This window comes from Danio aesculapii, chromosome 12 (genome assembly GCF_903798145.1).
Source record: "Danio aesculapii chromosome 12, fDanAes4.1, whole genome shotgun sequence".
NCBI classification, from domain to species: domain Eukaryota; kingdom Metazoa; phylum Chordata; class Actinopteri; order Cypriniformes; family Danionidae; genus Danio; species Danio aesculapii.
Genome location: NC_079446.1, coordinates 14,991,354 through 15,003,383, shown reverse-complemented (window position 1 = coordinate 15,003,383; position 12,030 = coordinate 14,991,354). Strand labels below are relative to the sequence as shown.

At 35.1% G+C, this 12,030-nt stretch overlaps 1 protein-coding gene across 1 annotated transcript in view; it reads right to left on the bottom strand.

The window, feature by feature from the left end:
• oplah (5-oxoprolinase, ATP-hydrolysing) overlaps nucleotides 1–12,030 on the bottom strand; it is an 83,712-nt gene that overhangs the window by 47,642 nt on the left and 24,040 nt on the right. The window contains exons 5-8 of the mRNA XM_056469375.1: nucleotides 11,517–11,640; nucleotides 7,688–7,883; nucleotides 4,975–5,140; nucleotides 829–967 (exon numbers count right to left, since the gene is read on the bottom strand). Of these exons, the coding sequence (XP_056325350.1) occupies nucleotides 829–967; nucleotides 4,975–5,140; nucleotides 7,688–7,883; nucleotides 11,517–11,640 (625 nt within the window). The remainder of the gene's footprint in view (nucleotides 1–828; nucleotides 968–4,974; nucleotides 5,141–7,687; nucleotides 7,884–11,516; nucleotides 11,641–12,030) is intronic.

Genomic DNA, 12,030 nt, shown 5'->3' with positions numbered 1-12,030 from the left:
CTCTTCTGCATACCTTAGTTGTAATGAGTGGTTATTTAAGTTACTGTTGCCTTTCTATCAGTTTTAACCAGTCTGGCCATACTCCTCTGACCTCTGGTATCAACAAGGCATTTGCGCCCACAGAACTGCCACTCACTGGATATTTTCTCTTTTTTGGACCATTCTCTGTAAACCCTAGAGATGGTTGTGCATGAAAATCCCAGTAGATCAGCAGTTTCTGAAATACTCAAACCAGCCCGGCTGGCACCAACAACCATGCCACGTTTAAAGTAACTTAAATCACCTTTCTTCCCCATTCTGTTGCTCAGTTTGAACTGCAGCAGATCGTTTTGACCATGGCTGTTTCTCAATATGCGTTCTTTAGCGATCTTGCATCCTCGTGTTACTCATGTAATGTCATCATCAACAGCCAAAATTCAGTTCCAACTCTCAAGACCGCAAGAACGGAAAACGCGTGAAACTTCCCGGATGTGTTCTTTATATCGAGGACGCATGGATGCAGACTTGAGCAGTCCCAGAAGTCAGCGCAGCATTTTATATAGATTTTTTTTTTCATATTGTGCATCCCTAATATATACTGTATCACTAAACCTGCATATTCGCTTAAATGTGATACTTTTCTATTATTACCAATGCTTGAGAATTTATTTACTCTAATGAAGTATAAAATAGGTGAGTTTACTTGTTTCTTAGTAATATTTTACAGGAACAATTTTACATGATAAATATAAAAAAAAAATTCTTTCTCGATGTTCAGTGTACATAAATATAAAAACATAGACCCTTACAAATCAATAAATGATAATAAATACATAATATGTTAATTACCGGAAAAACAGTCGAGAGCCTCCGCCTGCTGCTACAGTGTTGATATCGAGCTGCGGCGCCTGCAGAGTAATGCCAGCAATTGTTGCTTCAAACACATGTTCATACTGTCCAGCGTATCGGCTCACATCTGTAGATGTCCCTGCAAACAAGTCAATCGACAGTACAGTCAATTTGCATAAAGCCTAGTTCACCCTACAAGATTTTAAACATCGGCAGATCGCTGTGCTGTTCACACTATATGACTTGATTTTGTGTCTTTTAATCGCTGTGGTGGTCACACTACGCGACAATACGTAAGTGATCCACAATACATGATTTGACAACAACTTGTTCGCCAACAGCTCAGTCAAGCTATTAAACCACAACCAATGAAATTTTGAGGGAGTTGTCACCAGAAAAAGCTAAACACTATTGGCTGCTTGTGAGCTGATTACATCACTGACAGCGTTTCAAGCTTTCAAGGAAGCATTTTTAAAACCGTCAAACAGCTGAGCAGATTGCTCATCTGCAAGGTTAAAGTGGATAGAAACACAGAGAGTTTTACATTTTTGTAATTTAATAACTCTTCGAAATAAATCTGACATATCTATAACACCCTGACGTTTCCTAAATACCAGTGTATTTCTTTCATCATTCATTCATTTTCTTTTCGGCTTAGTCCCTTTATTCATCTGGGATCGCCACAGCGGAATGAACCACCAACTTATCTAGCATATGTTTTTACGCAGCGGATGCCCAGTACAGTCAATTTGCTTAAAGCCTATGAAAAGGTTTAAAGCCTATCTCTGGGAAACATCCATACACACTCTCTCACACTCATACACTATGGACAATTTAGCTCACCCAATCCACCTGCATGTCTTTGGACTGTGGGGGAAACCAGAGCACCCGGAGGAAACCCACCGCATCGCCGTATTTCTTTCTAACATAGTTTTTTTATTATTACAAAAAGTAAAAACTGAGCATTTCTAGGTTTAATTACCATATTGGTAAAAAATAACTCCATGCATGTTTGTAACTTTTTGCTGTGACTTTAAATATGCGTGCATTTTTTGCCAAGCAACTTCCTGCTAACATAAACATAACTTTCTGATAGCAAAAACATAAATTTACTTCAGATATATTTTTCAAAACAGCATATTCTGATATAGCTCCTGTTTGAAAGTAAAAATGGAAGTTAGGCCCAGACCTTTGCATGTTATAGTATCTTAACTACATATTTATAGGTTGTATTACCAAAAAGATAATATCTTAGATAATGATGTCATAATGATGTCATAAAATATAATGACAGACATTCAGAGCTTAATTTTAACATCTCAATAGAAGTTTTGAATGTAAATATGATGTGACAATATGACATCTTACATGAGAACAGTCAGAATGACCAGTATGGTCATTCTAATAGTTACAGAATTTTAGTTCCACTGTTAATATAGCCTACTCTAGTAGTAATACAGAATGAAGCGAGTGCATCAATGCCCATTCTGGCCAATCACAGACGTTTCTGTTGAGCTCCTGAGCACACAGCCATTCAGCTCATGTTGATATGCTTTCTCATTGGCTGCAGCTCGTCGCTACATCTGACCACACGTGGGGTCGAGTCAGCCGACTGCTCTGGAATATTCAGCATGCTAGATATTAGATTTCTGTCTGCGAGGTGTCGGAGACGCTTCAGCGAGCCTCTTTGATGCGTTTTTCAGTAGTTCACACATGAGGACTGTCGAGCACCGAGCACAATCTGTCGGCGAGCTCGTTAACTTCCAAATCGGGCTCAAGTCAGGCTTAAAATCCTGTAGTGTGAAGTAGTCTTAAATGTAAATTTTTCTGACCTAAGATACCTTCTTCACTACATGACCAACATGAACAACATAAATAATATGATTTGAGGACAGTGTTGGCAAGATATTACATAAAACTCCTAAAAAGGTATGTTGAAATATGTCCTATATACAGATCTAAAGGATTGATGTCCCTTAATTGAAAGTATATTAATTCAAATCTCTAATACATAATGTTCACAATGAGATTTTATCTTTAAAATAGCACAAATAATTGAGGGTACATGCATCATTTCCCATTTTAAGTGATTTGATTATTCATTTTGCACCTGTTTCATAGTGAAAATGATTGGCTTTTGAGAAAAGAATTTTGTGAAAAGAACTTTTGAACACTATTAGAGTGTGCAAAGTATGTTTACAGATACTCATGTTTAGAATGACTCTGGTAAAAGTCGAAGTACTGATTATACATTTGTACTCAAGTAAAAGTAAAAAAATACAGCCTGAAAAATGTACTTAAGTAGACAGTACTGATTACTAAGTATTATGTGTTTTAGTTTCAATAGGTAACTATTCGGCTTCACCCACAGTCCAAAGACATGCGGTATGGGTAAATAGGTAAATGAATTGGCAGTAGTGTATAAGTGTTTGTGTAAATGTGAGAGTGCATGGGAGTTTCCCAGTACTGAGTTGTGGCTGGAAGGGCATCCGCTGTGTAAAACATATAGAAATATTGAATATAGTAGAATTTAGTGAATACATACTGAAATAGTTGGCAGTTCATTCCGCTGTGGCGACCCCTGAAAAATCATGGACTAAGCTGAAGGATAGTGAGTGAGATAGACCTCACATCCTATTAATCCATTAATATAAATTAACTTGGAGAAATAAAATTAATTTTGTATTAGGAACATCGGAAATAATGGAAATCTCAATGCATAAAGTTTTTATAAAATATTTGATTGTTTTAATACTAAATGTACAAATCTTTACGGAAAGAGCACTAAACAAGAGCAAGAAACACTGATGCTTACTGTCAAAGGCTATATTATTTAAGGGCATTCATTACAATATAATGTTTCCTTTTTAATTTTAATATTTCGTTGAAATCTAAATGTAATAAAAGCACATCAGCTCCAAGGAAAAATCAGACGCTCATATTAAAAACATATTAAAAAAATTGCAAATATTTGACAGAAGATTGTGGTACAATACAATTACTGAAACATTAATTAAATCCTTACTTTCCACTGACCAAAAATCATCCACCCGCAAAGTTGAGTAGTGGCAGGTCACAAACAAAAAAATAATTCATATATTTTTCTTGGAAAAAAATATATTTTTAAAACAAATTTCGTGTATAGTTTGTCTCTTTATTTAAATATTTTTCTTGGTCAGTTATCTTCTAGATAAAATAGCCTTGAATGGTAGCCATTACAGGCGAGGAGGGTGCGCAGCAGCTGTATCTGATCTGTCTGATGAAAGAGACAGTTTCCCTGGCTCAGGCGCTGATGAGACTGTGGTCTCCACCCCGTGCGGGGGATCATTATTTGTCTCATTAGTTTTAGGCCTTATGGCAAATGTCTCAATTAAGTTTATCTGTTTTAAAGAGCGTTTACTCATTTTGAACCTTCTTTTAAACAATAGCTATCTGAATTGTAATTTTTAGTTTGCGGAATAACTGCCAGCAAAACTAAAGAAAATAGATTTTTTTACCCATCTCCCACCATACAAGTACATACACACTTTAAAACACACAAACGCACACCTTTATTTTTTCTCATTCTTTCTTGCTTTGTCAATATATCGTAGCGTATACTGTTTAATAATTAATTGAAATTAATTAATAAATAAAAAACAACCCTCTAACAGCCCTCTCATGGTAGGTACCCACAGTGCGTACAGCTGTACAGCTGCAGGCACCACTGGATCATGCCACCAAACACATGAAAACGAAAGTAACGATCGTCATTTAGAAAATTAAGGAGTAGAATGTACAGATATTTGTGTAAAACGTAATAAGTAAAAGTAAAAATTTGTCAAAAAAATAAATAGTGGAGTAAAGTACTGATATCAGAAAAATCTACTTAAGTACAGTAATGACGTATTTGTACTCTGTTACTTCCCATCTCTGTTCATTTAAGCCTTTTATCTCTGAAGTGCTGCAAGCTGTTTGTGTGTACCAGTAAACACAGCATTTCACAGAATGAGCTCTGTAAAAATCATCATGTTACAAAAAGGCAGAACAGAGGTGAACAACAATAATGTACAGTATGTGGAAAATACTGTTTTTTAACATTTAACCTTTGTTCTTTTTGGCAACATCATGTGACAGCTTTTAACCTTCAGTAAAGCATTTACCCACCTCCCATGTCAAAACCAATGACCGGTTTCTTTTCTGTAGATTTATAACATGTAACGGCATAGCCCACAACTCCTCCAGCAGGACCAGAGAGCACTGCCCGAGAGCCACAGAACCGTTCCATTGGTGTCAGCCCACCATCTGACTGCATGAATAACACATCTACACCCTAAAAGAGAGAGAGAGAGTGGAACCAAAACCAAAAAACAAATCTAAATAGTTTACAAATTAAGTCATGCATAATAAAATAAAATGATGCAGGGAAAAAGTATTGAACACATAAAGAAAGGGAGGTGTCGAAAGGCAGTGAATGCTCAGACAGCACCTGAAATCTCTAAGAAGTGATTCAGCAACTCTCTGCCTTTTGTTATTGTAAATTAATATCAGCTGCTTCAGTCCAACATTTACATTATCAGGATGATGAAGATAAAACAAGGGTGAACATTTCAGCAAGACAATGATCTAAAACACCCGCTTCGAAAGTTTTCACTCAGTTAAATAGGCGTCAGCCCATTTCAGTGGTTATCAGCCAGAGATGGCAAAAGTACACACATCCTTTACTGAAGAAGAAGTACATATACTCATGTTTAAAAAGACTCTGGTAAAAATTGAAGTACTGATTACACTTTAGTACACAAGTAAAAGTAAAATAGTAAAGCCTGAAATATGTACTTAAGTAAAAAGTACCCATTACTACTACATGTTTTAGTTAATTGTTTCACTAGGTAGGTAAATATCCGTTTTTTAAAATTTTATATTTAAATGTTTTTTATTGAATATATTGAAAATATATTTTCTTTTGTTTAAATAAATACTTATTGTATTTGACTGCAAATCATCTTTGCCTTTCTCGTAGTAATCTTCATAAGCTACCCTACGAACGGTGCATGACAGCAGCACGCAGGTGCGAAATGACGAAAATAAATTGACTGCATCAAATTGCACGATGACAAGAAATAATATAAATCACGTAACCAAACACATAAAAAACGAAAGTAACGAGCTCAATTAAAAATGTAAGGAATAGAAAGTACAGATATTTGTGTAAAAAAATGTAAAAATAAAAGTAAAAAGTTGTCAGTAAAATAAGTTGTGGAATAAAGTACTGATACCAGAAAAATCTACTTAAGTACAGCAACAAAGTATTTGTACTTTGCTACTTCCCATCTCTGTTATCAGCTACTGGTAGGCTCAGAAGGTTGTTATCATCCATCCACATGGTTAATCAGCTATACTAATAGAGAAGACTCCAGATCCAGATCTGTTTTTACATTACTATGTAGGTTGGGTTTAGGGTTGTGGTAGGGGTAGACGTTAATAAAATACAATTAATGGGAAATTTAATAAATAATATAAATAATTTTCTTTAACCTCCGGCAGCAGCCATATGTGATCTATGGCCGATGAACCATGTGGATGGATGATAACATCCTTCTGAGCCTACCAGTAGGTGCAGAGGGCCCTTTTTCATTGTTTCATTGTTATTATACATAGCTAAATTTTCAGATTTTTTTGTTTGTTTGTATTTTTATGTTTGTATTGTTTTGGTTTTTACCAAAATATGGTTCAATTTCATGTCAACAGCTCCTTTAGAAATATTATTCCCAGAAAAAAATGACATGTTCAATACTTCAATTTTACCCGCTGTATTTAAAATGAAATCAGAGCTCGCTAATCCTTCATAGATGGCAATGTTTAAAGATGTTGAAGTCCAGAAAAATCACAGTCAATCTTCAGTGGTTCGGTCAGGATATTATCACGGTACAAAAATGCCAACTTTATTCAACAGTTTCTTCTCCTCAGTGTCAGTATAGGGCGTGTGTTTCCAAAAGCATTGTGCTCATTGTGTTCTGCTGATGTATATATTTGATGCGCATGTGCTTTGTTTGAAATAGAGGAAGTCACACATGGGCATCCAGGGTATACATCTGTGCACTATACACAGTGTGTACACTGAGGAGTAGAAACAGTTAAATAGTTTGTTATTTTTGTTTTATGTGTGCACATAATCATTATTGTAGCTTCATAATATGGATTGTTTTGAATATGTTCTTTCTACCTTTCTGGACTTTGAATGAGTCAGGACCACTGCTGTCTATGGAGGATCAGAGAGCTCTCGGATTTCATATAAAATATCTTTATTTGTGTTTTGAAGATGAGTTATTATTGACGGAATTTACATTTTTTTTAGGGGAGGATACACAGTTGAAGTCAGAATTATTAATATTTAAAATATTTCCCAAATGATGTTTAACAGAGTAAGGAAATTTTCACAGTATGTATGATAATATTTTTTCTTCTGAAGAAAGTTTTATTTTTTATTTATTTATTTTTTTGGCTAAAATAGAAGCAGTTTATAATTTTTTAAAAAACATTTTAAGGTCAAAATTATTAGCCCTTTTAAGCTATATTTTTTTTCGACAGTCTACAGAACAAACTATCGTTATGCAATAACTTGCCTAATTACCCTAACCTGCCTAGTTAACCTAATTAACTTATTTAAGCCTTTAAATGTCAATTGAAGTGTCTTGAAAAATAAATCAGCTATTAGAAATGAGTTATTAAAACTATTATGTTTAGAAATGTGTTGAAAAAAATCTTCTCCCTGTTAAACAGAAATTGGGGGAAAAAATAAACAGGAGGCTAATAATCCAGGGGGGCTAATAATTCTGACTTCAACTGTATATGCTTGATTAAACAAACCACACAGACATACCTTCAAGCCTCCTTTAAAGCCTGCAGTGAATTCAGTCAGGTACAGGTGTATTTTTGGTGTGAGGTAGGCATCGGCACAAACTGTGTACCCACGGGGCACTGCTCGCACCATGGGCATCACCTCGCTAGAAAGGGACACTTGAGCAAAACCAAGACGCTTGGCCAAAGACCCCACAGCCTTCTCGTGAGCAGCCCATCTGAAACACATGCCATCAACAATGAGAAATATGATTTCAATCAAAATAATTTGATGCATCAGAATATGCTTTAAATATTTCAGTGACTGATATATTTCATCTACACACCAACTAAATGGTGCTCAGTACATTTACTACTTTGGACCATTATTACCACTCTTACTTGACAAATCTACTATTTTTACAACTACTATTTAAATGAATAATCTGATACAATGGATTTATTTTGTAAACTTTTTTAGAAAAAGTACAAAGCAGTTAAAAGAAGACAGCTAATATAAAGTGGGACCAACAGTGGAATTAAAATATAGGGTTTATTATACACAACTTCTCCAGTGTAGTTATATTTACACTTAATGATTTTTTTTATTAGACGTCAGCTATAATGAAACATTTTCTGGAGAAGAAAATAAATTCACACCACCACTGGTAAAAGTACTTTTTAAATTAGTTTGTTAACTTTTGGACACTTTATAAGTACAGTAAAAGTAATGGGTTATGTATACAGTGATGCGGTGATTACCGTATATGGTACATCACTGTATACATCACCTATTACTTTTGCTATCAGTTTATCTTTTGCTATCTATATGTTAATCAATAACATATTATGCTACACTAACAGCATGTTCATGTATAATATGATTTTAACATTAACAAAATGTTGTTTCCTGTCAAAACAATACATGGAAATTCTTTTTAGAGAATTAGAGAAGGAAATAGTACTCTAAAAATTCTACTTAAAATTGTTCCCCCAAAAATAAAAAAGTCATATGTTTTTTTGTAGATTAAATGGTTAACTAAGCAAGTTAGGTTAATTTGGCTAGTCATTTGACTACAGTGGTTTGTTCTGTAGCCATTTCGAAAAAATATATATTCACCTTAGCAGTTTTTAAATATTTTAAAATATTTTATTATATTCCAGCCAAACTAAGAAATAAGACTTTTTCCAGAAGAAAAAATGTAATAGGTAATACTGTGAAAATTGTCTGTGATCTGTTAAACATAACTTGGGAAATATCAGAAAAAGAACTTAAATTTCACAGGAGGGCTAATAATTTTGTCTTTAACTGTATATTGTGAATTCAGTTTTGTCTGATGATGTATGGCCATGTTTTTTTGGGGATTTTTATTTGTGAATGCATACTGATGTCCATGCCACTACTGTTGAAACGCACTTTTTCAGTTCAACAATCTCTTAAAAATCTCAACAGTTGGCAGACCATGAATATTTCTTATTTCATGACCATATCTTCTGATTTTATTTACAATTGTATAGATAAATACTTCTACTACTACTACTAGAAAAACCACAAATGGGATGCAAGATGACACCAGTTGTGTTTGTAAATGATACACTAAAGCAGGACGCACACCAAAAGCGCCACGCAGCACCATACATTTCAGAATTCTAAACATAGGTTTCTATCAGGGTACACACACCGGCGCCGCAAGTCGGCGGCTTTACGCGGCGCCCAGCCACGTCTCAGGACACTGTTCATTTCTCTGCCACGCCACAGAGCGCCATCTGATTAGTTTCATGTTAAATATCATGCGAATGTCCGCCTCTGGTGTGTGATACTTTTAACTGTCATGTGCGCGCCGTGTCGCGGCGCAGAGCGGCGCTTCCGGTGTGCGACCTGCTTAAGCCTATGGGCTCTATTTTAACAATCTAGGCACAAAGTCTAAAGCGCATGGCGCAAAAGCAATAATGGCATGTTCAAATCCACTTTTGCTATTTTAAGGATGGAAAAATACACTCTGCGCCCTGCTGCATGGTCTAACAAGGTTGTGCTTATTCTCTTACTGAGTTATGGGTGTGGTTTGAGAATAAACCAATCAGAGGCTCATCTCTAATTCCCTTTAAGAGTCAGCTGCATTGTGCCATGGCACATTTGCTATATACATGGCGGACTTTGTAAGTGGAAAAACTGAATGCTTCACTAGCGAGAAAACAGTTTAATTTACCATCTGCAGTGAGCTACATTCAAACACAAGTCTTATTCTTATGCCCAATATGGTACAAAACCTGACAGGTGAACAAATCTAAGCTTGTTTTTAATAAAACAAATATAAGTATGCATATAATAAATAATACTGCTAATAATAATAACATTATAGAGAAGCAAGTTTTCATGAATAAACTGAAAAAGGAGGTAGTGGATTTTATATTTATGTAGAAAGTAATAATTTTTGTAATATTTTAATCCTTTAATTCTTTTTCATTGGTAAAAATATCTGTGTATTGCTGTACATCCTGTTTGTATTAAGCAATCTATAAGCGTTTAAGGTGCACAACTAACACCCTCTGCGCTGAACTTTAGACCTGCTTTCAGCTGGTCTATTTCAGTGCTTCAAACTATTTATTTCAAACAATGTGGTGCAAAACATGAAAATTAGGGTTGCTCTGGTCTCAAAATAGCAACACATTACGGCAAACGCCGTAATGAATCTGATTAGTTTCATGTTAAATATCATGCGAATGTCCGCGTCTGGTGTGTGATACTTTTAACTGTCATGTGCGCGCCGTGTCGCGGCGCAGAGCGGCGCTTCCGGTGTGCGACCTGCTTAAGCTTATGGGCTCTATTTTAACAATCTAGGCACAAAGTCTAAAGCGCATGGCGCAAAAGCAATAATGGCATGTCCAAATCCACTTTTGCTATTTTAAGGATGGAAAAATACACTCTGCGCCCTGCTGCATGGTCTAACAAGGTTGTGCTGATTCTCTTACTGAGTTATGGGTGTGGTTTGAAAATAAACCAATCAGAGTCTCATCTCTAATTCCCTTTAAGAGTCAGTTGCATTGCGCCATGGCACATTTGCTATTTACATGGCGGACTTTGTAAGTGGAAAAACTGAATGCTTCACTAGCGAGAAAACAGTTTAATTTACCATCTGCAGTGAGCTACATTTAAACACAAGTCTTATTCTTATGCCCCATATGGTACAAAACCTGACAGGTGAACAAATCTAAGCTTGTTTTTAATAAAACAAATATAAGTATGCATATAATAAATAATACTGCTAATAATAATAACATTATTGAGAAGCAAGTTTTCATGAATAAACTGAAAAAGCAGGTAGTGGATTTTATATTTATGTAGAAAGTAATAATTTTTGTAATATTTTAATCCTTTAATTCTTTTTCATTGGTAAAAATATCTGTGTATTGCTGTACATCCTGTTTGTATTAAGCAATGTATAAGCATTTAAGGTGCACAACTAACACGCTCTGCGCTGAACTTTAGACCTGCTTTCAGCTGGTCTATTTCAGTGCTTCAAACTATTTATTTCAAACAATGTGATGCAAAACATGAAAATTAGGGTTGCTCTGGTCTCAAAATAGCAACACATTACGGCAAACGCGACGTGCGCCTTATGGCGGCGAGTGTATGATAGGGCCCTATAAGTGCTAAAAAGTGAAGATATGTAAAAGTAGCTTTCAATTAACCAGGTGAGCAGTTCCGATGCATTATGTTTGTTATTAAGAAATATCAGACTGCTCAATGCATTAAAAAAACTCACCCAACAGAATCAAGAATATATATATATATATATATATATATATATATATATATATATATATGTTATACGTTATAAATACTTAAAATGAATATAATTCTCTATACACACGTGTAAGAATGCAGTAGTAGCACTGCTAGACTTCTGATGCCTTTGGATTGCACACGTCTCAAATCCTGCTCTACACGTTGGAGGTCCAACTCACGCCACACCTCCAGACTTTCACCAGTGCTGCCTGACAGAGAAACAGAGAATCTGTGATGGATATTATGAAACTGATGTTACTAATGCTTTTCTGAGAACATATACTGCAATGAAACTAGTTTCATGTGACATCTACAATATTAAAAAATGTTTCCTACACCATAAAAGAACTTTGACACTTCAAACTCGTTTTTTTTTTCCTTTGAGAATTACAATATAAATTTAAAATGGCCATTTTATTGCCTTTAGCATATCAAGAAGTAAATGAGCTTTGTAGTAATCTTGCAATGGGACAGTTTTTGAATGAGTGTAATTGTAGGGATAGTTCACTCAAAAGATAGTATAATAAAAATTACGTCAATATTTACTCATCTTGGAGTTGATTAATGCAGTTCTGGACCCCAAAGAAAGAATGTTACTC